Source organism: Anser cygnoides, chromosome 25 (genome assembly GCF_040182565.1).
Source record: "Anser cygnoides isolate HZ-2024a breed goose chromosome 25, Taihu_goose_T2T_genome, whole genome shotgun sequence".
In the NCBI taxonomy this organism is placed as follows: Eukaryota; Metazoa; Chordata; class Aves; order Anseriformes; family Anatidae; genus Anser; species Anser cygnoides.
Window position 1 is genome coordinate 1,695,372 of NC_089897.1, and position 26,243 is coordinate 1,721,614.

General features: G+C 58.1%; 2 protein-coding genes across 6 annotated transcripts; both read left to right on the forward strand.

Annotated features, from left to right (window-relative positions):
* The first annotated feature begins 80 nt into the window (after window positions 1-80).
* ZNF76 (zinc finger protein 76) lies at window positions 81-11,603 on the forward strand. 5 transcript variants are annotated; one of them, XM_066982830.1, is made up of 15 exons: window positions 81-231; window positions 2,035-2,226; window positions 3,362-3,442; window positions 4,597-4,674; window positions 4,824-5,026; window positions 5,874-5,951; window positions 6,351-6,467; window positions 6,894-6,969; window positions 7,326-7,451; window positions 7,818-7,997; window positions 8,299-8,532; window positions 8,931-9,070; window positions 9,924-10,076; window positions 10,185-10,298; window positions 10,657-11,601. In XM_066982830.1, the coding sequence occupies exons 2-15, from the start codon at window positions 2,154-2,156 to the stop codon at window positions 10,759-10,761; spliced, it is 1,758 nt and encodes a 585-aa protein (XP_066838931.1). In that variant the 5' UTR covers window positions 81-231; window positions 2,035-2,153; the 3' UTR covers window positions 10,762-11,601. The 5 variants fall into 5 exon arrangements, with proteins under 5 accessions (XP_066838931.1, XP_066838930.1, XP_066838933.1 ...); XM_066982829.1 differs by lacking the exon at window positions 81-231 and adding an exon at window positions 343-471; XM_066982831.1 differs by lacking the exon at window positions 81-231 and adding an exon at window positions 1,621-1,642.
* A 532-nt stretch (window positions 11,604-12,135) lies between these two features.
* Window positions 12,136-25,962, forward strand: DEF6 (DEF6 guanine nucleotide exchange factor). Its single transcript, XM_013197003.3, has 11 exons — window positions 12,136-12,759; window positions 18,240-18,380; window positions 20,086-20,271; window positions 22,063-22,290; window positions 22,441-22,587; window positions 22,705-22,813; window positions 22,892-23,190; window positions 23,611-23,777; window positions 23,989-24,187; window positions 24,871-24,961; window positions 25,145-25,962. Exons 1-11 carry the CDS (start codon window positions 12,664-12,666, stop codon window positions 25,354-25,356), a joined length of 1,875 nt encoding a protein of 624 aa, XP_013052457.2. The 5' UTR covers window positions 12,136-12,663; the 3' UTR covers window positions 25,357-25,962.
* Window positions 25,963-26,243: the final 281 nt, after the last annotated feature.

Consider the following 26,243-nt stretch of genomic DNA (forward strand, 5'->3'; position numbering starts at 1 on the left):
GCCGCGCGCCATGCTGGGAGCGGCGGGGTGTGTGGCACGGAGCAGCCATCTTGGGAGCGGCGAGTGCGGCACAGAGGGCTCACAGCGGGTTCCGCCGGCTCTCGGGTGCCCTCCACGGGCCGTTCGCCCGCGGCCCGACCCACCCCGGCCCTGCCCGCGTCTACGCGGCGGTTTTGTGGAGGCAGCTTCACGGGCGAGCCCCGAAACGGGCCTGCCCACACCAGGCGCGCGGTGCGTTTCGGCTTCACTGTCGGGCACTGCGCATGCGCGCCTCAAGCAGGTCGCTCCAGCCTACTTCCAGGAGGCAGTGAGGGGCTGTGCGGCGCGGGGCCCCGAAACCTGAATAACCGCCCGCGGGCGGCCGGGGAGCGGCGGCGCGTTCTGCCGTTATGCTGGGTGCGGGCCGGGCAGGGGCCGGGCCGCGGTGCATGGTGGGCCGGCGGCGGACTCGGTCCCGGAGGGTTGCCTCAGGTCGGTTGGGGGGGGGGGAGCGATGGGGGGGGACGGCGGCGGCCGGGCCCTGAGGGGGCGGCGGGGCCCAGGCGGGTCCTGAGGGGGCCCTGAGGGGGGGACCCCAAAAGGGGCAGCCCCAGGGGGGTCCCTTCAGCCCCAAATGTGTCCCTTCAGCCCCGGGGGGTGTTTGGGCTGCGGGGGGGAGGCACAGCACGGAGTGGGGGTGGTGTGGGAGCGCTCCGGGTGGCCGTGGGAAGGAGCAGTGGGGAAATACTGGGGCGAAACGATAGAGTATTGGTGGTTCTGGGAAGGAGAAATGGAATATTAGGGCGAAACGATAAAATATTAGGGTGAAATGATAACGTATTGGTGGTTCTGGGAAGGAGAAATGGAATATTAGGGCAAAACGATAAAATATTAGGGCGAACTGATGAAATATTGGTGGTTCTGGGAAGGAGAAATGAAATATTAGGGCGAAACGATAAAATATTGGTGATTCTGGGGAGGGAGGATAAATGAAACGTTAGGGCGAAATGATAAAGTATTGGTGATTCTGAGAAGGCAAAATGATAAAATATTGGTGGTTCTGGGAAGTGAAGTGATAAAATATTAGGGCAAAATGATAAAATCCTGGGTTATCTCAGAGATGAGCAGCGAAGAGCCCGGCTGCAGCTGTGTGTGCAGATAGGCATCGAGAGAAGTGTTCCGGGGGGGGGAGGGTTCAGCATCGCCCGCCTGTGGCCCGAAATTCTGGTCCCACAAAAGCTGGGAATTGGGAAAGGGAAGAGAGGACGAGGATGCCTCCAGGGACAGAGCTGTCAGTCCGACCCTGCCTCTTGCAGCACAGCACGCCTCCAGGCTGCGGGTTTAGGGTTTAAAGGGTTTGGGAACCTGACCTGCAGATCGTTTGGAGGAGGGGCTGGATGTGGTATCCACGCTAACTCTACAAAGAGTCTGTCCGTTCACTGGCTTGATCAGTTTTATCGTGTGTTTGTCTGTAGGCAGGCTGTTTGCCCTGCCTTTTAGAAAATCGTGATGTTGGTATAGGAAGAAATGCGTCTTTTGTCCGATATAAGCCTTTACGGACTCCAAAACAGTTTGCCATTCAAGCTTTTCTTTATACCCTAGAGTCATAGAAAGCTAGAATGATAGAATCACAGCATGGTTTGGGATGGAAGGGACCTTAAAGGTATCTGGTTCCACCCCCTGCCATGGGCAAGACACCTCTCACTAGGCCAGGTTGTGCTGAGCCCCATCCAGCCCGACCTTGAGCACTTCCAGGGATGGGGCATCCACAGCTCCTCTGGGCAGCCTGCGCCAGGGCCTCACACGGTCATAGTAGAGAATTTCCTCCTTTTATCTAATCTAAATCTCCCCTCTTTTATTTCAAAGCCATTTCCCCTTCTCCTATCACTACGCCCCCTGACAAAGAGTCCCTCTCCTGCTTTCCCTTTAGGTACTGGAAAGTTGTTATAAGGTCTCCCCAGAGCCCTCTCATTGCCAGGATGAATATGCCAAAAACAACATGTATGCTTCAGGGAAAAAAAAAAAATAAAACTTGGATTGTTCTTTATATTTCAGGCTCGTAACGAAGAAGAGGACTCGCTGTTCCACAGACCTCGTGCTCTGGGTCCCAGCGCTCTCTGAGAGCACGCCGAGCAAAGTGAAATTCATGTCTGAGGACAAGTCGCCGGGGCAGGATGGAGGGCTTGGGCTTGCAAGCAGTGACCCTTAGTGATGGGACGACAGCCTACATTCAGCAGGCTGTCAAAGGTAACGGGTTCTTTGGGCTGGAAAGAATAAAAGTCTCTTGGACAACCCCTTGGAATGAAAGTTGGAGTTGTCGAAAGCGTCCCGATGTCACACGAGCTCTCATGTGGTTTGTATTGTTGCTTTGTACAGGAAGCTTACAGCTATGTTACCTGTACGGCCTGCGGGACCTTATTCATCCAAAACTTGCCCCGAAGCTAAGCAGAATGTTTTACTCCATTGAGGTGCACAGCGTCATCTCAGTGTTGGTTAACTGTCGTGACATCGGTGCCAAATCCAACACCTGCCCTTATTTCGGGGTTTGTAAGGTGCTCCTTTCTTCACCGTCTGCTGTTCCTGAGAAAAGGAAGGTGTTATTTCCCAGCTCATGGAACAGGACTCGGGTTGCAAGGATTCCAGGTCCTGGTGGTTGCTGCCTTGCTTATTTTTCTGTGTGAACTCGCTGGAAATTTGTTAGATACGTGGAGCTGAACTTTCTTGAAAACCGCTGGGTTTTGTGACCTGCCCCCTAGACGCTTTGCACCAGGTGAAAGCAACTTGGATTCCTCGAGTTCAAATGGGATGGAGCGATGTCTGCTCTGCACAGAATAACTGTAACTAAAACGTTATTGCGGGGTTACTCAGATTTGCACTATTTTTTAAGAGTCCGATCTTCACAACTCATCAAGGGCAGCAACGCTTTAGACCCCTTTAGGACCTCCATTTTTTTTTCCAAGAGTTGATCCTCAACCAAAGTAAAGGAAAACAAATTTTCAGGTCACCGCTGATGCCATTGCAAGCTCACAGTTGAGTTTTCTCCAGCACAACCTAACCGCTTTCTACTTTAAATCCAAAGTGCTTAGCACACATCATTCTTTCTGCTTCTTGGCTTAAAGAGCTGTGAAGTGCAGCTTGTAAACAAGTGATGACTGAGGTTCTTTGTCTTCTGTTCTCCTGTCTAGGAAAGGGAGGTCTGGGAAGTCAAGTTCCTCTGTGGCTGAGGGGAAAGCATGACAAATAACTGCTTATAAGTGTCGGTACACTGTCTTGTGTGTGACTGGCTTCCTTGAGAAGACGCAGCAAAGGGGGCAGCTCGTGAGACCAGAAGGACTGTGGGCTCTGGAGGCAGCGCTAATGGCCTTGTTTTTAACTGTTCCAGGTGAAAAGCTGATCGAAGGACAAGTCATTGAACTTGAAGATGGGACCACAGCTTACATCCATCAGGTGACGGTTCAGAAAGGTGAGGATTATAAATTCGCCCTCCTCCTTCTCAGAAGGACATTGGTGGGACTGAAATCATCCGCGTCCCAGCGGCCGTGGCTCTAGTTTTGAGCCCTTCTAGGGGGAGGTTCTTCGTTTGTTTTTTTTTTAAAGTTCCATGGTTTTGAGGCTGAGTGAACAAGAACATAGAACATGTGATTTCCTGCAAAGTCCTTAGTGATTTGTCAAGAAGCTGAATTTGGTGGTGTGGTAAGGAAATGCTTGTTAGGTGTTGTGCCACGTGTGGGCTCTCACATTTTGTCCGTCTGGATCACGAGTCTACAGGCAGGGCCAGCGAGCTGTGTGCCGTGTTTGTGCTACTGGAGCCCAAACAAAAATTGTTGCTTTTAGGAGCAGTTGAACTGGAATTTCCTCTGACCTATAAGATTCTGAAAATTCTGAAATCGTTGTTTGAGGGGGAAGGGTGGGGATTGTTGGAGGCTTTGTCACCTTGTTCACTGGCCCATCAGCTGTGAAAGGAGGTGACAATAATCCGAGAAGTGGTGGGAATTCATTTCACGTGGCAGGAAGGAAAGTGGCACAAAGCAATCCTCCCCAGCCACGATGAAAGGGCAGGTGGAAAGAAATCAGTTGCTCTGGGCAGTCCTCCCTTCACCCTGCCAAGTTCTTTGCCCCCTCCCTTTTCTGTTCCCCAAAGGTTGCTTGAAATCCATTTTGTACGCCTGGCTCTGCCCTTTTCCTCCCTTTATCCTCCTTCCTGCCTCCGAACACCCATGCACAGTGCGAGGGCTTTTCATTGTCATCTCTGCTTCCCCTGCCATGGGCTCTGTGTGTTATCTTTTATGCATCTGTGCTAGAACTGTACGTCACGTCCAGGACGTGGCCTGGCAGTTTGTAATTGGTGAAACGCTGCATTACCCCGAAGAGCTAAAGAAATGCCATGAAATCATGTGTGAAGCCTGAAAAAACTCAAACTTTAGGACTGAAGGGCTCAGGCGGTGTCTTAAAACTATACTTGTGGTTGACTTTCAGCTCAAGGAGACAGCCCTGCCCTATGCACTTCTGTGGGTGTAAATACGGCAGTGCTCAGGCACTGGTGCAGTACCCCCGCCATCCCATCTGAGTCTCCCAGTAACGTGTGTGGATTTTTTTATCCTTTTTTTTTTTTTTCAGAGCCCGTATCTTTCGAAGACGGGCAGCCGGTAGTGTTGGAAGATGGCAGCATGGCCTACATACACAACGCACCTAAAGGTAAAACATTCCCCTTTCTTCCCCTGGCAGCTGGAGCAGAAAGTGCTGAATTGTCACAGATTTCCAGGGGTGGAGGTAGCCTGGGGAGACGACGGGTGGCTCCCGCTCAGCATCTCTTTTATATTTGATTTTGTTGCTTCCCCTTGCAGAAAGTTACGACTCCAGCGCTTTTGAGGCTGTCCAGCTAGAGGATGGTTCCACTGCCTACATACATCGTCCTGTCATCATGCCCCCTGGCAGCACCATCCTGGAAGTGCAGGCAGAAACTGGGCTAGAGGAGTTGGCTGGAGAGGAGGAAGATGATGCCTTTGATGTCGAGACCATTGATGCGTTAAAGCAGTACGCCAGCAAGGTGAGGATGCAATCCTTCTTTCATGGTCTGCCAGCGGCACCGAGGGACTGGCGTACTAGCCCGCATTTGGCCTGGAGTTTAAGTTACCTCCTTTCGTTTGTACTTCCATGTGTCGGTTTTACAGCAGTGCCAACTTTGGGAAGAGAAACTAGGCAGGGCTTTTGTGAGAGTGCCAACCCTGGTGGGTGGCTGACAAGGACCTGGAGCATGTCAGGTTCCTATTTCACCACCTAGCTAGTACCTGCAGAGTGCCAGGCCTTTTACCCTTAAGCTACTGCAGGCACAGGTTTGGGAAAGCAGGGAGTTGCTGTGATACAGCTTGGATGTTTTTTTTCTTGCTTTATGTGTCCCTCCTTGTAGGTTTTTTCTTCCTGTTTGCTTAGGTTTCTCCTAACACCGCCTGGGTATGATACTCACTTCCACGCATGATTCAGGCAGCAGATTGAGACAAATCTTTTACGTGTCAAGAGTGGCTAAGTTATGCCCACTGTTCCCATGTTAAAAAAAAAAAAAAGACCTTAAAAACCGTAATAGCTTCCAATCTTAACACGTATTGTCACTGCAGGGCCCCGTCACTGCAGCCTACCAACGTGCCTAGTCTTGCGTGCTGACATTTCCTCCTACCTTCATGGTGTTGAAGGGGCTACGAGGAGCGTGCTGACACAGTGCTCAGCTGGGCAGCTAAAAAGATCGCAGGCCTTTCTGCTGTGGCAGGACCAGCCTCCCCTAGCTCCCGGGAGGAGAGCAGGGTGGTGCTGCTGCTGGGAATGCCTTTGTGCATGGGTTGCTCGCGGGCTCCGCGCTGTACCGAGGAGGTATGAACAGTGCCTTGCCTCTTTGTTTACAGGTGTCTGACAAGGAAGGAGAGGGAGTAACTCATGTTTGTCGTGTGAAGAGCGAGGAGTCCAGCGACGTCCCCTCTCAGGTCTGAATTTTTCAGAGATGCGTTTCTGAAAGTGGGCTACACTCCTCGTGATGCAGAGCACTTAGCTGGTAAAAATAATCCTTCTGTGGCTTCTCTGCAACGTTAGCAAATCTGTTAGCTACTGGTTTTACAAATGAGCCAGGCGGAGCGTGGAGAGGTGAGCTCCGTGTCTGAGAACACCCAGTCAGGTGGGAGGTAGGGATGGGAAATTCTGCTTCCTAGACCCCTGCCCTGTCGCCTGGGGTGCACCACGTGTGTACAAGCTGTGTGCAGGAACACGTTCTTGTGGGGATAACTGAAGGAGTGCATGTGTATGGCAAGGAAGGCAATGATTTGTGTGGGCTTTGCAAAGCCTGCTGTAGTGGCTGGTTGGATTAATTTTGATACCTCTCTTGGCAGGATTTGCAGGAGGAAGAAGTGCACGGCAGGGAGAAGGGGCAGCAGGTTGGCACTAGAGCTTTCCGTTGCGGGTACAAAGGCTGCGGCCGCCTCTATACCACAGCCCACCATCTGAAGGTAAAGCAGCTCACATGCAGCCAAACAGTGTGCAAACCAAACAGACCCCCAGATTCTAATGCCAGATCAGAACGTCCCTTTGCAAAGGAGCAGGGAAATGCTCCTGGGAGAAGGTCAAATGCTCCAGGGGGTGTCAGAGAATCCTGTGGTACTGTCACGTCAGTCTGCAGTGAGTTTTTCTCTGAGGTCTTTAGGGAGATGCTTTCAACCTTGAAGAAACAGGAAAGTGTCTGTAATTTCGAAAAGGTCAAGTGGGAATGTGTCATTGGGAAGAGGTTTTGACCCATGAGAGACAGACGTGTTAATTGCCCAAGGTGAAACCCGGCAGAGAACTTCAGATTCTGTCCAACAGCTACATTTCTTCACACTGTTTTCCTTCACACTTTGCCTTGGACCTCACTTTGTGGACCATTCTTTTTCTTCCAGGTACATGAACGTGCTCATACGGGTGACCGGCCATACGTGTGCGACTTCCCAAGCTGTGGGAAAGCGTTTGCTACAGGTAACAATTTCTCTTGTATCAAAATTGTCTTCTGTCCTGTAGAAACAACTCTTGAGAGTATCAGCCATTCTTTCTGGCAGAGCACAAGAAGCATAGCTAGCTTTTAAAGCCTTCTGAGAAGGAATTTCAGTGTGGGAGACTGCTCAGGACTTGACTGATTATGAACTTGATGGATTATGAAAGGAGTTAAAAGAAGAAACTGAGTTGTGAGGGATGTTGTGAGATGCTTTGGATATTTCTTCCCCTTCAGCTCTGCAGGCACAGGGCAGATGTGTGCGTGAACTGAGAGGTGGTGCACAGCTTGCAGTTTTATTTCTTTCTCATAAAATTAACTGTGCAGTTTCGTTACTGGGCAGGGTATGGGCTGAAGAGCCACGTGAGAACACACACCGGTGAGAAACCATACAAGTGTCCAGAAGACATGTGCAGCAAGGCCTTCAAAACCTCTGGGGACCTGCAGAAACACATCCGGACACACACGGGTGAGCAGTACAGGAAGAGAACCGAGCTCCCTGTCAAAAGGGTCTCCGAGATGAAGTACTGCTTCAGCCTTTGTCTGGTGCGTGCCTTTTGTATCTGGGGCGAAGCGAGGCAGAACTGAGGTCGTCTTCAGACAGAAGTAGACGGGCAGAAGTCGTCACCCCAGGGCTTGTCGACTCAGTTACTATCGGCAGAGCAAAAGGGGTTAAAGATGCCAGTGTTGGTAGAGGCAGTGAGCCTCCAGTTGGGACTGATCGGAGGTCTCATTAGTGTAATATTTGGGAGGGGCGGAGGGGTACGGGTGTCCAGGGCATCCCCAGCAGCTGCGGTCTAGCTCGGCTCTCATCCACTGTGCTCTGTCAACGCAGGTGAGCGTCCCTTCAAGTGCCCGTTTGAGGGCTGTGGCCGCTCGTTTACCACCTCCAACATCCGCAAGGTTCACATCCGAACGCACACGGGCGAGCGTCCGTACATGTGTCCAGAGCCCAACTGCGGGAGGGGCTTCACCAGCGCCACCAATTACAAGAACCACATGAGAATCCACACAGGTAGGCAGGGGAGAGGAGGAAAGGGACAGCTGCTCCTCCCCACTCGGCTGCCTGCAGTGACCCAGTGTGGCAGCAGGGAAATCTGGGGGCCTGAGATGGTCTTTTTCCAGGCCAGGCATTGCAGGGGTAGGTTTGGGGGTAGCCAGGGGATTAAATTAAGTAGGAATTGTTTTATCGGGCTGATTATTATTCCACCTGTTCCAGTGGTCTGCCTCCAGCTGTTCCCCCTTGATGGGGAATCTCTTCACGGAGCGTGGTGAGGGTGAGTGGGTTAAACTCTGCTCCGTGGCCTCTGCCCTAGGGGAGAAGCCGTACGTCTGCACCGTGCCGGGCTGCGGGAAGCGCTTCACGGAGTACTCCAGCCTCTACAAGCACCACGTGGTGCACACACGCTGCAAGCCCTACGCCTGCAAGAGCTGTGGGAAGACCTACCGCCAGACCTCCACGCTGGCCACGCACAAGCGCAGCAGCCACGGCGAGCTGGAGGCCGCGGAGGAGAGCGAGCAGGGCCTGTACGAAGAGCAGCAGCTGGAGGGTGAGCAGTCGGTCCCCCCGCCGCCTGTGGGGTGCTGGGGCTGGCCCTGTGGCAAAGGGGAGAGAGACGATGGCAAGGACCTGTGGCCCTGAGACCTGAATCTGTGTCGCGACCTTCGGCCTCGCTCATCATGCCCAGATTTGTGTCACAGCCGAAAGGAAAAGGCTGCCCCTGGTCCTAGCTGTATGTCGTGGGCTGGGAATGGACTGCCTCCCTCTCCGTAGCACAAGGAGAGAGAAAGGTCCTTTTTCCCGGCCAGCACCGGGCTGTCGTCATCGTGATCTGCTCCTCTCAGCCGGCCCTTCAGGGAGCAGGCAGGCGCTGGGGTCAGGTGGGTGCTCTCACGTTTTAATCAGCACTTCTCTCCCCCGTTTTGCTCTTCTGTTTCTCTGGCTCAGCTGCTTCTGAGGGAGGCTCCCCCACGAAGAGCCAGCACATTGCTTTCCTGTCGGAGATGGAGGAAGACGAGGATGAAGAGGAAGATGACGATTGTATGCCTGCACAGGTCTCGCTTATCTCTCCGGACGGGACAGAGCAGGTATGGACATCAACGGCCTGCAGCACTTGGGGGCGAGCAGTCATCCGAGTGAGGTTCTGCCTCTGCCAGCCCTGCGTGCCTTTGGGTACTTCGCGGTGCCACTAAACAGGATGTCCCGTGGGGGCTGGATCCCAGCGTGGCTTTCTCTTCAAGGCTTTTTTTCAGTGTAAAGCAGACCCTGGGGCTTTGTGGGCCCTGTCTGCCACGAGGGCTCCCTCCTTACAGTCTTATCCCACTGCTGCAGTCATGATGGGGAGGGTAAATCACAGGCCTCTGGACCCCGACTCAACTTTTGGCTGGATGGGGTCTTGCAGACATTTATACGGACTTGTGTGGAGCTCCTGCCAACCCTCGCCTCCTGCGCAGCTGTCGAGAGGCAGCTCCCAATCTTTGCTGACACGGGTTGCATTTGGAGATTGCTTTTTTTTTTCCAGCCTGTAAATGGCAGTGCTTTTCTTGCACATACTTCCCTTCACCAGCTGCCTGTGTGCTGACTGGGAAAAACTCCTTCTGTGGCATGGGGCAGAGGAAGCAGCTGCCATGAGTAAGGTTTGTTCCCTCTTAGCGTGAGGTGCTGCCTGCATGAGCTGTTACTTAGGAGCCCAGAGAGAGGATGTTAAATGGCAAGGGGAGGCGTGACTGAAGGGGTAGAGCTGGAGACTGGAGGTCTGCGAGGTCTCCACCGATTCTGTCACCCTGGACAAAGTCCTGGGGGTTCTCTGTGCCCTAGATCTTCCACGCGAGGGAGGAGAGTATTTCATCTTTACGAGACCTTGCTGTTGCTAAATTCAGGAGTTGTGTAAGGCTTCCTGAGAAGCCAGCCTGGCTGAGAGCACGTTTTTATGCTGCCCAGGTCAGTTTGTCACAGGAAGAGCTGCAGGCCCTGGGCAGCGCAATCAGCATGGTGACGCAAAGCGGGGCCCTGGCGGTGCCTGAGGAAGAGCTCGTGGGTGATGACAGACACACCGTGACCGTGGTCAACGCGGACGGCACCAAAACGCAGCCAGTACGGGCAGTGCAGGGCCTTCCCTCGTCCCTGCAGAGCTACGGCCTGCGAGGAGGGGGTCGCGTTTCCTTTTAAGACGTGACTGGGTTTTGTCTTAACTTTCCCTAGGTCACCATTGTCGCTTCTGGGGCAGTCTTGTCCGAGGAGTCAGCGGTGGCATCCCTCTGCCGTCAGCAGGTGGCATTGCTGGCGACCGCCAACGGCACGCACATCGCCGTGCAGGTACCACGCGGCGCCCGGAGCAAGCCCGAGCGGCGCTGCTGCCCGGTCCCCTTTGTCCCTCCGTGCACGTCCCCACCGCTGGCCTCAGCAGCCACCTCTTGCTTTGCTGCACCTCCTCTTGCCCAAGCCGCTTGCTCCTTAATTCTCAGCTGCCCAGTGTGTAGGGGAGAGCAGGGGCACGCTCCTTAGAGCCCAGGATCTTCCCTCGGAAGCAGCCTTTCCCCATCACAGCCGTGCCTCTGCTTTGTCCCTCTGCTTCATACCCGCGTCACCCACGCCTCTGCCCTCTGGGGCAAGCCCAAGCCTCCTGAGCCCACTTTTGGGGAGCACAGTGTTCTCTTTCTCTTTCCTTCAATAGTTAGAAGAGCAGCAGAGCCTGGAGGACGCCATCAGCATGGCAGCAGCAGCAATCCAGCACGAACCCCTAACGCTCGACGCAGCCGTGTCTGAGAACGGGTGCTGAGACCCTGAAGAGCCTCCCGGGCGGGGAAAGCAGGCGGCCCGAGCCTGTTTCTCCACGGGGGCATCGAGATCTGCAGGAGCCGGGCCAGCTGGCACGCGGAAGACGTGTGGTACCCAGGCGCAGGAAGGTGTCTGAGGCCAGCTGAACGTGGCTGGCGTGTGCAGCGCGCAGGTGCTGAGAGCCGATGCGGGCAGCGTTGGGCTGCCGGGGTGGTCCTGCTGGAAGGGCTCTTCTCTCCACGCAGCGGCGTCCAAGATCCCGGCTGCTGCCTTCTGCTGGAGGCTCTGCTGTTTTTTCTGGGCTCCGAGCAGCGATTTCACTGCTCCTTGCCTCGGACGCTGCTTCCCTCTGTCTGGGGATGGCAGGTTGTGTCCTCTACCACTCACTTCTTCGTGGCTGAGGTTTCCAACACCTGCCAGTCTCCCGCAGTAGATACGGAGCCACAGAGATCTCATCAGTCTCTGGGAGAGCCAAATGTTTTTGGGGTGGCGTTTCCTTTCCCCTCCCTCCCAAAATGGCTCGCCAGCAGCTCCCCTTTTCCGCAAACCCTTCTGTGAAAGGGGCAAGGGGGCCGCAAATGCACAGAAGCAATAAAGCCCCGTCTGCGAGCCCAGGCTGTCCTGGGCCGGGTGTTAGAGTGGGAACCCTACCCTGATGCTGGAAATCAGTGTTCCCAGGGGTGTGCACTGAGCGAGCGCCCAGGCGTGACAGGAGTTTTCCCATCTCTTTACCACGCTTCTCTCCACTCAAGCAAATGTCAGCGGCAGACTCGGCGCGGTGGAGCAGAACGAGGCAAACCAACACTTCTTGAGCGCTGAGCTAGGTTTGGATGTAATTGGAAATTTAAAAAAAAGTTTTTTTTAAAAAAAAAACAAACCTCTCTTTCATTCCTTGGAGGCAGTGGCTGGCAGAGGATGGGAGGGGGCTTGGATTTTATTATTTTCCAGGTGTGAGGATTGAGGAAGTTTGGGAGATTTGTTGAATTGACCGAGTGCCCTGCCAAAGCAGTGGTTGTCCATGAGCAGCGCTGAGGAGGGGTGTGAGCCAGGCAGCTGTAGCCTCTGAGCCCTCAGAGTGTGCCTTAGGGGGGACTAAAAGATGTCTCCTGCGTCCCACGTCATTCCCTGGCTCCTCCAAGCCTCAATTTAGGGGATTGTGTCACTTAATGTAAGAAAATCTCTGTGAATGCATCCTGCAGCCCTCTTAGCCCGGGAGGGAGACCTGGGCTGCTTCCCCAGGGTCGTGGGCAAAGCCAGCACAGGGAGCTGTGAGCGAGCAGGTTTTTATTTGTCACATCTACCCGAGACGTTTGGAGAGGAAGAGGTTTCTGCAGGAAAGGCTGGGCACGCCGCCGCCACCCCAACCTCCCCGGGACAGCCGCCGCGGGTGAGGTCCCAGCCTGATTTCCTTGGGGCGAGCGGGCCCGAAGCAGCCGTGCTGGAGCCCTTCCAGCGGGCACAGCTCGTGCTCCTGCTGCTAGGGGAAGCTCCTCACTTAAAGCCGAGAAGAGGAAGCTGCTGCCTTAGCCGGGGAGGGGATTTCTCCGTGCTGAGAAAGCTTTTGGTCTCCAGGCTGAGCGAAGGGCCCTGACTCCCCGTTCCCTTCGCGCACCGGGAGCCCCAAAACCGCACATCCCTTATTTTGTTTTTTCCCCCCCCTGCCATCCGAGGGGGACAGAGAGGGGATTCCTACAGCGGGGTGCCAACCCCAGCCCCCCTAAGGGTGCTGATCCCTACCCGGGAACCCTTCGGGGACCCCGGGGAGCTCCGGGGGTGCACCCAAGCAGATGGCGCTGCTGCTTCGTGCGCGGCTCCGGCTGCCGAAGGCTGTCGAAGCAACCGGTTTCCTGAAACCGGATTCTCAGCGTTGACAGAGCTGCCTCTGCCACCGCCGCCCGTAGCCATGGACCTGCGAGCGGAGCTGCTCAAGTCCATCTGGTACGCCTTCACCGCCCTGGACGTGGAGAAGAGCGGCAAGGTGTCCAAATCCCAGCTCAAAGTGAGTACCGGGGGCGGTGGGGGGGGGAAACTGGGGGCTCGGGGCGCTGCTTGCCCCCGTTCGGGGCTCGCGGGTGGGCTGCGGGGTGGCTGCGGGGATGCTCCAGGGCTGCCACGGGGGAATTGCTGAACGTGGAGGGGAACGAGCCCCTGCTGTCGCCTCCGCGCTTCGTGCCCGGGTTTAGTGAGGTTCCCCGTCCCTGCCTCACCTCCATTTTAAACATTAAAAAAAAAAAAGGGTGGGGGGGAAGTAGGAGGGAGTTAATCCTCCAGTGTATTTTTGGGGAAAAATACATAAAACAAGAGGAAATTTCTTTTCTTGGGTGTTTTTAGTTTCTTGTGCTCTTAATACCCAGCTACCAGCCCAAACTCGGGTTTTATTTTTCTTGCTTGCACCCGCGTTTCTGCTTCCTGTTCAACCCCAGGGCTGGAAGGTAAAGGGAGCCCGTTGTAAAAGCTACAACTCCTCAGCGGCCAGCCCAGAAATAACGCACCATTTTTAAAAAAAACTCTGATTTTCCCTGTGCCCTCCGCAGCTCTGCCCGAGGCTCCCGAGCTCAGCCCTTCATTGGCACCCTCGCGGCTTTAAAAACTTTTTTGTCTGCCTCCAGGACTGGGTCTGGTCAAATCCACCAGGTTTTGCCACTGCTACAGTAACAGTTCATTTTTTTTTTTCCGTTCGGTAATGCTGGAAGCCCTTTTGTATTGCTGCTTAAAAGTCTAATCCTGCTTCTTACCCTGGCACCGGGGTTGGAAATGCTGGTTGGAGCAGGGGGGTGGAAGGCAGGGGAAGGACCTGAGCTAGAAACATGCAAAACCCGGTAAAACGTTGCGTCAGGAGCACTTGGCAGCTGCCACGAGCCGTGTGCGATGCGTTGTGAAACTCTGCAACGAAACCTCTTCTCCTCCTTTTCCTTCTACTTTCGAGGGTTTCCCCCGGGACAGGCTGCGGGGAGGTGCTGGGCTCGGGGGGGGGGGGACGCGTTTGGGTGGAAAACTGGGTTTTTATCTGAAGGGGTCTGGAGGAGCCGGGCTCCTGCAGCTGCTTCCCAGAAACCGGCTGCAGGTGTGATGAGCGTGCGGGTCCCTCGGCCCCTTCGTGCTCGGGGGGCTGGGGCTGCACGTGGCAGGACGGAGGTGGAAAGCACCCACGTGGCGATGGGCACGGGCCGGGTTCGGCCTTGAAGGCTCCCCGGGGCCATCAACCCAGGGCTGGATTTGTGAGTTTTTTTTTTAAAAAGATACCTGAAAGTGTAGAAATATCTGAGGAAATTCAGGAAAATACTAAAATAGAGCGGAGCTGGGGTGCTGGCTTCGCTGGGGAACTTCTGCCTGGGCTTTCGGTGCTGAGCAGAGCACCAGGCACCCTCCTGGCCCTGCCGTGCACGCTTTGCTCCAAAAGGGCTGACGGTAGCACAACGTTAAGGCGCAACGCTCGTCGTGCGTGGTCTGTGACGCTGAGGCCGCAAACACCCCGGTTTTAAGGGCCGTTTCCTAGAGAGTTTGTGCGGGGCGGCTGCCGAGGGCCGCGGGATGCTGAGGACGGCATCTCCCCGGTGCCTTTACCCAGAGCGACGTTTCCAAGCTGAAGGCGGATTCACCCCTCGTTGTTCCACCGCCTCCAGCCCTAAAACGGGAGCTCTGGCAGCTCGGGGCACGGCACAGGCCCTGCGCCGCCGCCCGCGGGGTGCCCAGCCGTGCTCCTTCCACCGTGAATCTCAATTCTGGACAGCTCTCCACCTGCGAGAGCTCATTTCCATCGCCCACTGCTGCCAAACCCTGCCTGCTCGCGAGGCTTCGCTCTGCCCAGCCTACGCAAGGCAGCGTTTCTGCTCGTAGGGTCAGCGGCGAAGCAGCCCAGGCCCTGTAGGGTGGCGGTTTGAGCTCCGTGCCCTCGCAGGGTTCCTCGTGCACGGTGCGAGCTGGCGGCGCGGGGCTGCGCTCTGCCCCCCCCCCCCCCCCCGACCCCATCGTGGTGCTGCAAGAAGGGTCCCGGAGGAGGGTGGGAGAGCTGCTGGTGGGCACTGAGTTCTTGCAGCTCCCGAAACAAAGGCCCGGTTTAGCCCCGAAAGCTGACGCTGGATTTTCCCGGGGGATTACAAGAAAGCCGGTGGGAGCTGGGAGTTTCGCTCTTGGGCCAGTCGCATAAGTAAATTTAGCAGCGTTTCAAAGCTCGGTGGCAGAGCTGTGGGAAGCTGCTGGGTTCAGCAGTTGGGTTCTTTACATGTACACTCCTATGCAAGTGAGCGTGTGCATATGTATGTGCTCTGTAGGTGTGTATCTTGCACAGGAAGGAAAGACAGTCTTGTGGTTAAGAGCTACGAGCCGAAAGATATCGGGTGTTTCTGTTCCCAGCGCGGGCACGCACTGGGCCTGGTCTCCGAAGGGGTTTTTATCCTTTCTGTGCCATCGCAGCCCCGCTGGCGGAGCTGGCGGAGCCGGTCGCGGGGCCTCGGGGTGTCGGTGGCGCAGGATGAGGCTCCGGAGCTGAGCGTGCAGGGGGCCGTGCCCGTCCTGGCACTTCTCGCTCCTCCGCTCGCGGTCCTGTCCCCGTGGCACAGGGAGGGGAGAGGAGGCCTCTGAGCAGCCCCGACGGGCTGGGTTTCCTGAGGCTCTGCTCGCTGGAGGCTGCCGTTAGCTCTGCCGGGGCTGGCAGCGTGCTGCTTGGGTTTGGGAAGCCTGGTGGGAAACTTAAAAAAAAAAAAAAAAAAAAAAAACAACTAATTTGGGGCTGTTTTGATAGGGCTTGGTCATTCTCCGGGCTTCTCGACCCTAGGAACCGCGGCTGGAAACGCAGAGGCGGCGGCGGTGGTCCCAGGGGTGCCCAGGCTGCGTGTCGGGGTGGGACAGGGGGACGGCAGCAGGGGCACGGCTCTTGCTCTCTTTTGGAGCCTGTGATCCACGCAGGTCCCCGGGAATCGCCGATGCCTTGGTGGGCCGGGCTCGCTCACCGCGGCCACTTATGGGACCCTTGGGGGCAGGAAGGAGGCGCCTGGCTCGCACCGAAAGCTCCCCGGGCTTGCTGAAAGCTCCTTGAATGCACAAAGGGCTCTTGGCACAGGCTGGCGCCGGCAGTTGGGCCAGCGCGAGGGCTGGGAGCAGCTCCTCCGTGCGTGCACAGGGGGAAATCGGAGGTCAGGAGCCCACAGGGCTGGGCTTGAACCACGGGGGCTTGGCTGACGGGGCGGCGAGGTCGGGGGGACCCCGCTCGTGTCCCCCCCTTGCTGCAGAAATTGGGCAGCTGAATGAAGGCGCCTGGCCGCAGGGAGGCATCTCCCCCGCGGCATCGCTCCCTGCAGCCCCCTCCGGGGATGCTCCGGTTTCGTCAGAGGGGCCGGTTTGCTGACACGTGGGGAAACTGAGGCAGCGGCGACGCTCCCTGCGCGGTGCCAGAGGTCCCAGCAGGGGCTGGAGGGGTCCGTGCTCGAGGCGCCGAGCCGGGCTCCAACCCCAAAGGTCACCCCCCAGCCCTGGCATCGCCCCCGGCGTCTCCCACGGGGGCGAAGAAAAGGGGCAGCCATTCTCCCGCGGCGTTACGTATTCCACCCCCGGCTCGGGCTGGCGTCAGCAGCGGCCACGGGGCTGGGGGAGAAAAGGGTGGAGGGAGGAGTATGGGGCTGCGGGGGGGGGACGGGACGTGGGGTGCCCGCGGTGCTGGGCTGACCGGGGCCGTCCCCTCCGCCCCTGCACGTCGCGGTGGAAAGGCTGCGTCACCAAACCTGCGTCGCGGGCTGGGCTTCGACGCTCGGAGCGTCCTCGCCCTTCTCTTTCCCCCCACTCCCCACACTTTTTTTTTTGCCTTCCCACCCCATGTTTCAGGACCCGGGGTGTGGGGGGGTGGTGTTTTCCTCCGTCTTGGTGGGGTTGGGGCAGCCCCGGCCCCACACATCCTGCAGTGAGCCCGGGCAGGGTTTTCCTGCCCCACTCTCGTATTTTGGGGCACTGCTCCAGCAAGGAGCAGGCTGCGGTGTTGTGGGGGGGACACGCAGAGGGGGTCGGGGGGGCTGGCCGGGGCTGGGGGCACAGCTGAGACCTCTGGGGGCTTTTGGGTGCTGCGGGATGCTGGGCTGGGACACCGCAGCACCCCTACGGCTCAGCACGAGGGAACAATTCCTCTCGCCCTTACGTTTTCCCGGAGGAGCGGGATCCTCTCTGGGTCTCACCCACCCCGTCCCCGTGCTGCCGGGGCAGGAGCTGGAGCAGCGCTCGGTGGGACGGGGGCTTCGGAGGGGACATGGGCAGAGGAGGAGGGGACAAGGAGGGGACGAGGCCGCGCGTGGGAAGGGGAGGGCAAGGCGCGATTCCCGGCTGCCCCCGGTGCTTCCATCCCTCCCCACCCCTTTGCGGCCCCCGGAGCTGCGCCGAACCCCAAAAGAAGCGCTCGGGGCTACGGCCTGCGCGGTGTCTGAGCGCCGGGTGGAGCCCTGCTGATAGCATCTGTCCAGAGGGGGAAAAAGAGAGAGAAAATCTGGTCGAGCGAGACCCGTCTCCAGCTGCAGCAGCCGACGTGGCCCCCGGCGGGCCCGCTCCTTCTGGGAGGACATCTCCAGCCCCGCACGGAGAGGAGCGGGGACACCCCAGCACCGTGGGCCCGGGCACCATCTCCTCCAGCCCCGATCCTTGACCCAAGATTTTTGTGTAAATCCCAACGCCGGGGGAGGCCGCCAGCTTTTGGGCCTCTCCTCCCAGCATCTCCGGCTCGCCGGAGGGCGAAGGAGGGCAGACGGCGCTGCGCCGCCAGCCGGAGGCGTTGCTGCTCACGGGGAAGCCTTCCCCTGGGCTTCCCAGCACGGAAAGTTGGGATTTCCAGTTGGGATTGCCACCGCGTGGGAAATTTAGGCAAAACGTGCTTCGTTTGGAGGGATTTGGACAAAACCCCGCTGGGCGGCACCGCTGGTGGAGATGGTGTGTCTCCAGATCGCCGTCGGCCGCTTTCACTGCAAACAAAACCTGGCCTTAATTTCTTTCAGACCCTTTCTTGTTTTCGTTTTTCCATCTTCTCGTGACACGCTTACAGAAAGCAGCTGCTGCTGCCAGGTTGCAACACGGCAGCCGGCTTGGGTGCGTTCTCTATTTATTTTTTCAAGAAATCGCTAAGGGCAGCTGCCAAACAGCATGGCTCGGGGCGGCTTATCATCCCTTCTAGATCAAAGCATGTCCTGTTTGCTCTGTAATATTTGAAACAGCCCGATTTAAAAAAAAAAAAAAAGAAAAAAAAGTTCTCCGTGTACCAAGGAAAGAATGAAATGAATGCAAGAAAATCCTCGCTTCCACGTGAACTCTCTGCTGGTTCCAGACGATTATTTGAGGTCGATATTTGGGGATTTCCTGCTGCCAGGCCCAAGCCGTGCCCTGTGGCTGCAGTGGGTGATGTTGGGGGGCCGGGGGTCCCCGCCAGGCAGCGGGGGGCTCGGTGCCGGGGGGGTGGGAGCTGGCAGGGCTGGAGCCTGACCCCGTCCCCTCTCCCTTGTGCTCGGCCAGGTGCTGTCCCACAACCTGTACACGGTGCTGTGCATCCCCCACGACCCCGTGGCGCTGGAAGAGCATTTCCGAGATGACGACGACGGGCCGGTGTCCAGCCAGGGCTACATGCCCTACCTCAACAAGTACATCCTGGACAAGGTGAGCCCCCCCGGCCCCCCTCCCCGGGACCCGCTGTGACCGCGGTGTCAGCTCCGCTCCCGCGTCTCGTGGCCGCCCCGCGTCTCCCGTCCCCTCCGCTCCCGGTGTGCAGGGCACGGCGTGCTGGGACGGGCGGCAGGAGGATTCAGGGAACTCAGATGAAGGCCAAAAGGAGCCTCGTTGGCAAGCTCGAGCCAGCCTCCCCCTTTCCATCTGGCCTCTGGACGAGGCGCAGCTGCGTCAGCATTTCCTAAAGGGCTCGGAGGGGGTCCCGGCGGCCTCTTCCAGCCCTTTTTTCCTCTCCACCCCTGTTGAGATTTGAGGCACGACCTCTCGGCCGCTTGGCAGAGGAGGAGGAGGAGGAGGAGGCTGGGGGAGGCCGGGGCGCTGGGGCAGGGCAGAGGTTGGGGTGGGAGGTGGGTGGGTTTCGCTCTTTTTCCGTGGCTCAAAGACACCTTTGTTCCGCGCGGCGCACCACGGCGGCACGGTGCTCGTTTCCTCTGGGCATACGAGGAGAGGAAAAACGACTGACGGCTTTCTTCCACTGCGTGCTTTCAAGGCGCTGGGGGCCCGGAGCAGGGTGCCGGCACCCTTCCCTCCCCTGCTGCCTCCCCAAAGGGCTGAGACGGGTTTTTGGCTGCCGCCGGTGCTCCGGTGCTGCTCCCCAGCGGGTTCTGGCTGAGCCCCGGGGATGCTGGCATCTACCCCAGCTATAGGGATCGGCCCTGCTGTGAGCAGGGACTGAGCCAACCCCAACCCTGCTGCCCCGGGGAGGGCACGAGGGGCTGATCCTGCTCGGCACAGCCCGATCTTCCTGGTGCAGAGCGGCCCAAACCCTTGCAGTTTCCCATGCAGTTCCCTGGGACATGACCTTCAAACCCCCTTCTGCTTTCACTAATAAAATCCCAGAGGCGGCCTGCAAAGGGGAAGTGGTTTTTCCTAGTAAGAGGGGCTTTTAGCTGTTCCTGGTACCCAGGACCCAAAGGTTTTTCTCTGGCTCTGCTGCTGCAGATTGTGGTTTGTGCTCATGCTAGCCACGCGGTAGGGCTCTCCTGGGGAAGTGCATGGACAGAGTGGGACAGGCCGGTCTGGTCCCTGCCACCCCCTATCTGTGTGGCACAGCCTCCAAAACCAGCAGTGGTGCCTCAGGTCCGGCCCCGAGGAAGCCTTTTGGTGGCCACAGAAGCTCGCGATCAGGCAGCGGGGCCGATGGAGGTGTTATCCCTGCCGCCGGTGCTGCCTGCTTGCAGCACGTCACTTCCCTTTGCCGAGCCCCTCTTCCTCTTTTTGGTCAAACGGGATAAAGAGAGCGACCCAAAGCCATGCAGACATTTGCAACGTGGCCTTGGGGAGAGCCCAGCGGTGCTGGATGTGCTTTGCCGTGTGCTTTCTGCTGGTGCCCCACAGCCCCAGGTGCTGTGCCGTGGTGCCCAGGCACCGCAGCGATCCCGGAGCGCTTTCTCTGCCGGTCAGCGTGCCCAAAACCGCCTGGGCAAGGGCTCCTCTGCTTGGTGGCCTTGCACCAAGAGTTAGTGCTCAGCCGCGCTCTGCAGTGATGGTCGCATCCTGTGCTCTGCTGCATGGACAAATCAGTCGGTGCCGGCAGGGACAGGAGGTCTCCGGTGTGGAGCGTCTGCCCTCCCTCCAACCTCTCCCCCCTAGAAGCCCCCTCGCAGTCCTTCACCAGCCTGGGTCCCGTCCGCAGGTGGAGGAAGGTGCTTTCGTCAAAGAAAACTTCGACGAGCTCTGCTGGACTCTGACAGCGAAGAAAAATTACAAGCCTGACCGGAACGGGAACAGCATCGTATCCCACCAAGACGCCTTCAAGCTCTGGTGTCTCTTCAACTTTCTGTCTGAAGACAAATACCCTCTCGTCATGGTGCCGGACGAGGTAGGAGCTAGCTGCCTCTCCCCGGGCTCGGTTTTGGGCTGACATGTCCCGCTATCGCTTCCTGGCACGTCCTTCCTTCGGCTGCCTCATCACATCCTGCGAGCCGTGGTGGGGGGAGAGAGGGCAGGGTGGGAGGAAGAAGCCGTGCCCACGAAAAGCGGGGTGGCCTGGGGGCAGCTGGGAGGAACCCTCCGAAATGCCGAAGCCTCCGGAGCACAGACGGCTTGGAGGACGAGGAAAGGGCCGGTCCGCGTTGGTTTTTGGGTGAGGCAGCAATTTGGCCTGCTGTGAAATGAACGGGCCAGTTCTCGGGCCAGCAACCAAGGAGCATCCCCAGCTCGGCTCCTGCTGGGGCTGGTCCTGAAGCCCTTGCAACGGGCCAGGAATCCCCCAGCGGCTGAACTGGGCATGGGCTTGGAGGATTCCTCCTGATTTTTGTGGGGATGAAGGAGAAGATGATGAGAAACCCTTTAAGCCCGCTGTTATCACGGGGTGCTCCTTGTGAAGGAGGCAGTGTCGGAGCAGACCCTGTTGTCCCCGTCTGTGCCCGCTGCCACCAGGAGCTCAGCACCTGCACCTGGGTGTGCAGCCGGGCTTCTCGGCGAAGGGCAGGCAGTAATCTCCGAATTCCAGGCAGCATTTAGGTTTTTCCCTTCTCCGGGGCCCAGATGAAAGCCCCACAAGAAGGTTCCAGATGCCAGGAGACGCTCAAAAGCCAACAGCGGCCTCACCGGGCCCTGCTGCGGCGCTCAGGGACGGGCAGGCAGCATCCACCTGCTTGGGCACCATCTCCCCACTGTGTTCAGCCCCCCACTCCCCTCCCAAGATAAAAAAAAAAAAAAAAAGGCAAACCCAAACAAACAGAAAACCCACCACCACCAAAAAAAGAAAGAAAAAAGAAAAGAAACGCGGTGCTGCGCAGATGTACGAGGGCAACCGCACTTCCTGCTCCCCGGGAGAGGAGTTTCCTGTTCCCCAGACCATGACAAAATGAATCATCCTTCTGCTAACAGGGCTGGGCCTGAGAAAAAGAAAAAAAAATGTCCTAGAAAAAATATAAGTAATTTCTCCTAGCCAAATGAGGAGGAGAGGGAAGTCCTCTCAGATGAGGAAGGGCTCCCAGTGGCTCCCAGTGCCTGAAGGGGGCTGCAGGGAGAGGTGGGGAGGGTCTTTGTCAGGGGGTGCAGTCATAGGACAAGGGGAAATGTCCTTGAGGACGTTTAAAGGAAAAGAGGGGAGATACGGGTTAGATATTAGGAAGAAATTCTTCACTGTGAGGGCGGTGAGGCCCTGGCACAGGAGCTGGGGGTGCCCCATCGCCGGGGATGCCCTAAGCCAGGCTGGGCCTGGTGTTCCTCTCCCCTGCAGGACCTCTTCCCCTGCTCCAGCCCAAGGTTTTCACGTCAGCTGGAAACCAAAGTGGTGCTGAGGTCAGGGCCATGGTCTGAGATGCCTGCCTTGTGGGCTGGGTGGGGGACAGCAGTGCTGGGCCGATCTCCCCGAGGCACTCGACTTCTGCGGTGCTTTCTCTTCAAAGAAGCCAAAAGCCTCCCGCCCTTGTGGCCAAAGCGAAGAACCTCCCAGGGCTAATCAAGCTTTAACTCAAAACCAACGTCCTGAGCCTGGAAGAGCTTGGCCATTGCCATCAACCCTCGCAAGGGTTTGTGATAAGGCACGGAGAGGGACGCGGCCTCAGGTCCTCCAGCACGGGTTTCCTCGCCCCAAGTCGGCGGCTGTGGGGTGGGAACGACTCTTGCTTTGCCCCCGACGCTGATCTCCCCGTCCCCGCAGGTGGAGTACCTGCTGAAGAAGATCTGCACGGCCATGAACGTGGAGCTGAACTCCTGCGAGCTGGACGACTACCTCTCCCAGGAGCCGCAGGGGCAGGGCGGCCTGACGGTCTGGCAGTTCCTGGACATGGTGAACTCGGGGCGGCTCCTGCGGGGCATCGAGCAGGAGGCCATCAGCATGGCCGTGGAGGAGGTGTACCAGGAGGTGATCGAGGACGTGCTCAAGCAGGCAAGGAGCCCGCGTGTCCCGGGGCACAAGCTCTCTCTGGGGGGTGTTTCTGGTTTTCTCCCGGCCCTTAATGGCGTGGTTATGGTGTTGTTGTACCACCACCCATCCTTCCCCTGCCCCGTTGCTGAACCCCGTGTCTCCTGGGCGCAGGGCTACCTCTGGAAGAAGGGCCAGTTGAGGAGGAACTGGTCGGAGCGGTGGTTCATGCTGAAGCCCAGCGTCCTGTCCTACTACATGAGCGAGGAGCGGAAGGAGAAGAAGGGGAGCATCGCGTTGGACAAGCACTGCTGCGTGGAGGTACAGCCTGGGCCACGGCTCGCGGCAGGGATAACGCCTCCTGCGTTGTCTTGGTCCTCATCCCGCTGGTTGTCCCCTCGCCCCGTGCTGACACCGTGCTGTGTCCTCTCCCTGCAGGTGCTGCCCGACCGGGACGGGAAGAGGTGCATGTTCTGCGTGAAGACCTCCTCCCGCACGTACGAGATGAGCGCCTCCGACACCCGGCAGCGCCAGGAGTGGACGCTAGGTCTGTGTCCCCATCCCCGCTCTGTGTCCCCTCCCCAGCACCCCCGTGGCCCCGCTGACGTCCTCCTTCACCCCCCAGCCATCCAGACCGCCATCCGGCTGCAGGCCGAAGGCAAGAAGTCCCTGCACAAAGACCTGAAGCAGAAGCGACGGGAGCAGCGGGAGCAACGGGAGCAGCGGAAGGCGGCCAAGGAGGAGGAGACACAGCGGCTCAAGCAGCTCCAAGAGGAGAAGGAGAGGAAGCTGCAGGAGCTGGAGCTGCTGAAGGAGGCCCAGCGGCAGGCGGAGATACTCCTGCAGGAGGAGGAGCAGCGGCGGAAGCAGCAGCACGAGGAGATGCAGAGGACTCTGGAGATCCAGCTGCGGGAAGCCGAGCAGGTGGGTGCATCCTCGTGGCAGGTCCTGCTGCGGGGCTGCGTCGCTGGTGGGATGGTCGCTGCCTTCCCCACCCCTTGGCCGTGTTACCTGGGGGGTTGGAGGAGCTGAGCACGTCCTCTTCTTGCAATAACACTGCCGGTACCCCTCACCTCCGGGCTCCCGTGGTGGTGTGGGACCTGGGGACAAGGGGCGGAGGGGTCAGCGCGTGAGGTACCCAAGGAGCAGGAGCTGAGGACAACGTGCTCCGGGGTGCAAGAAGCTGAGAGGCTTCGATGCTGGCCAGGGAGCCTAATTCTGTCCTTGCAGCCGATGCTGTGGAGCTCTCTCCACGGGCTCTCCGTGGTGTGGGGGACATCTGGCCCCATCCACCCAGGGGTGTGGTGCCGGCACCCACGCTGACAGCTCCTCTCCCCGCCGCAGGCACGCGCCTCCATGCAGGCGGAGATGGTCCTGAAGGAGGCAGAGGCAGAGCGCCAGCGCAAGCGCATCACGGAGCTGGAGGAGATGCAGGAGCGTCTCCAGGAGGCCCTGCAACAGGAGGTGAAAGCTCGGCACGACGAGGAGTCTGTGAGATACGCGCAGGCCAGGTAGGACCAGAGCATCCCTGGCTCTCCTCGACCAGGGAAGGGCTGGGCATAGGGTTTGTCAGACACGCTCCTCGGGGTGATGCCACTGGCCTCGACTGCTCCCCGGGGAACCAGGGTGTGCCCGTGACCGCCCGTGATGGCAGCGGGGCTGGGGGAAGCTGGTGGACGAAGTGGCAGAGGGATGTCCTCACCTCTTGCGCTTTCTTGACAGGCTACTGGCAGAGGAAGAGGAGAAGCTGAAACAGCTGATGAAGTTGAAGGAGGAGCAGGAGGAATACATCATCAAAACTCAGCTGGAGAAGCAGGTCCTCAAGCAGGAGATGGAGAACAAGAACAAGTGTCTGGAAGAGGCCCAGAAGCAGCTGGAGGAAGTGAGAGTGAACAGGCAGCGGGTGGACCAAGACGTCATGGTGAGCGTCACCTTGGTGCCACTTCCCATCGCGCTACGAGCCCCAGGGGACCTCCTGGCCCTCTTCTGAGACACCTCCACGCTGGGGAGAACCCAGGGACTTTGGGGACCTGCTGACACGTACCCTGCTGTAGCCAGGCTGGATTTAGGGCGTTACATTAGCTGCAGCAGGGAAAGCGGCCCAGAGGTTTGCCTGGGAAGGGACATCTGCCCTGCAAGGCACATCCCGTGCTCCTGGTAGAGCCGTGCCAGGCTCGGCGCTCAGCTTGCGAGGCCAGCGAAGCGGGGAGGAGGCTGTGGCCACTTTGCCCCCATTTTGCTGCGCTGGCAGATGCTATTAGGAGAAGTCTGCTGACGGGGCAGGCGCTGGAGGAACCACCAGGCTGGCATTTCCTCACCGTGTGGCTCTGGGTTTTTCTGATCCGTGCCAGGGGCTGATTTGGTGGCTGAAGTGACGCAAGGGTGTCCTGCTGGGGGGACAGCACTAGTGTTGTGTATAAACCTATAGAGAGCAGCAATGTCAGCTCTGGGTGCACGTGTGGAGCATGGAGGGTTGGAAGCAGGGTGGGAGCAGCAGACCTAGAGGAGGGTGAGCTGCCTCCATCCCAGAGGGAGCCTCAAACCCAGGCTTAGGGAAGGGAAAACTCTCAGGCCGGCTCAGTGCTCTCCTCCACCTCCTTGCAGGCGGCTCAGAGGAAGCTGCGGCAGGCCAGCACCAACGTCAAGCACTGGAACGTGCAGATGAACCGACTGATGCACCCTATCGAGCCGGGAGGTAGGAGACCTTCCCCCAGGGCATGCAACTCAGTGCTGCTGCTGATTCTTCTTCCCTGTCCCCCTCTTTGGGATCCTCAGAGAAGCAGTCACCTCTGGCAATGAGACCCTGTGCCCCTTTTCCTTCGCCAAAAGGTCAATTTGGACCCCAGGTAAACAATCTGCTTTTTCTGTCTGTCCCCAGACAAGCGTACAAACGTGAGCGGAGGAGGCTTCGCTGGCTACCATCCCCTCCTGTGCCAGAGAGATTCCTCCCTCAAACTCAAGCAGAAAGTGGAAGAGAAAGGCAGCGACCCCGTGAGGGACGGCAGCAAGGAAAACGTGAGCAACGGTGGGAACAGAGGCCCGCCACCATCTTCGGATGCGGACCCCATGGCCACGGAGCCCTCCAAGTAGCCCCACGGGACGGCAGAGCCCAGCAGGGAGCCGCAGGGCCCAGCACAGCCCTCTGAGCAGACCTGGTCGGTGCGATCATCTCTGGGTAGAGACCAGCGGAGACTAGCACAGAGCCTATAAGTGACTACACGTAGGGCAGAGACGCTTCCCTTCTCTTCAGGGATGTGCTGCAGCCACAGCGTGCCAGGAGCTCAGGCAGCCCAACGTGGGGAGAAGGCAGCGGGGCCAGCTCCTCCGGGCTGCCCACGTGTGGGGGCTGGAGGCGCCTCCCTGCACGCTGGCCTCTGGTTTCAACACTGCCTCAAAACACCACCAGTGGGTCTGGACCACGTTGCCCAGGGCTGCCGTTCTCCCTTGATTTCTACTGGCAATGCCTGCTGTGTTGTCCGCTGCGCCCCTGCAAAGGGGCTGCCAGGGCAGCCTTTATGGACTGAGCAGTGACTTCCCACCGCCCCCTCACAAAGGGCATTTTCGGCCCTGATCAGGGGGACCAGGATCTCCTTAACTAACACGTGCATTCCCTGAAGGTGGTTGTTAGTCACTGGAGTCACGTAGATGTTAGTACAAACCAACAAGTAATAAAGCTTTTGGAGCCACCGGCCCGTAGGCCTCTTTCCCTGCAAATCTGTGGCCCTGCAGGCACCCAATTTTCTTCATGCGCAGGGCAGGGTCTGGATAGCCACTGCAGAAAATTAAAGAAATTAAAGAGAAATCAGACACAATCAGTGAAAAGAGGTCCCAGTGGATTTTGGTTTAGTCTGTGGAGGGCCAAGAACGGCAATGGGGTGTCTTCTGGGAGGGCCAATACCTCATTACTTCAGTTAAGTGCTTGTATAGGGAGGTAACAGTGCTCTGCATTTAGGTCCTTGCCCTTGGACTGCAGGACT

Coding starts and splice junctions, on each gene's coding strand:
- ZNF76 (XM_066982830.1), top strand. CDS start 2,154: ATGGAGGGCTTGGGCTTGCAAGCAGTGACCCTTAGTGATGGGACGACA. Junction 9,071..9,923: donor CTCCGGACGGGACAGAGCAG/GTATGGACATCA, acceptor TATGCTGCCCAG/GTCAGTTTGTCACAGGAAGA. Junction 10,299..10,656: donor GCACGCACATCGCCGTGCAG/GTACCACGCGGC, acceptor TTCCTTCAATAG/TTAGAAGAGCAGCAGAGCCT.
- DEF6 (XM_013197003.3), top strand. CDS start 12,664: ATGGACCTGCGAGCGGAGCTGCTCAAGTCCATCTGGTACGCCTTCACC. Junction 18,381..20,085: donor ACAAGTACATCCTGGACAAG/GTGAGCCCCCCC, acceptor TCCCGTCCGCAG/GTGGAGGAAGGTGCTTTCGT. Junction 22,814..22,891: donor GCGCCAGGAGTGGACGCTAG/GTCTGTGTCCCC, acceptor TTCACCCCCCAG/CCATCCAGACCGCCATCCGG.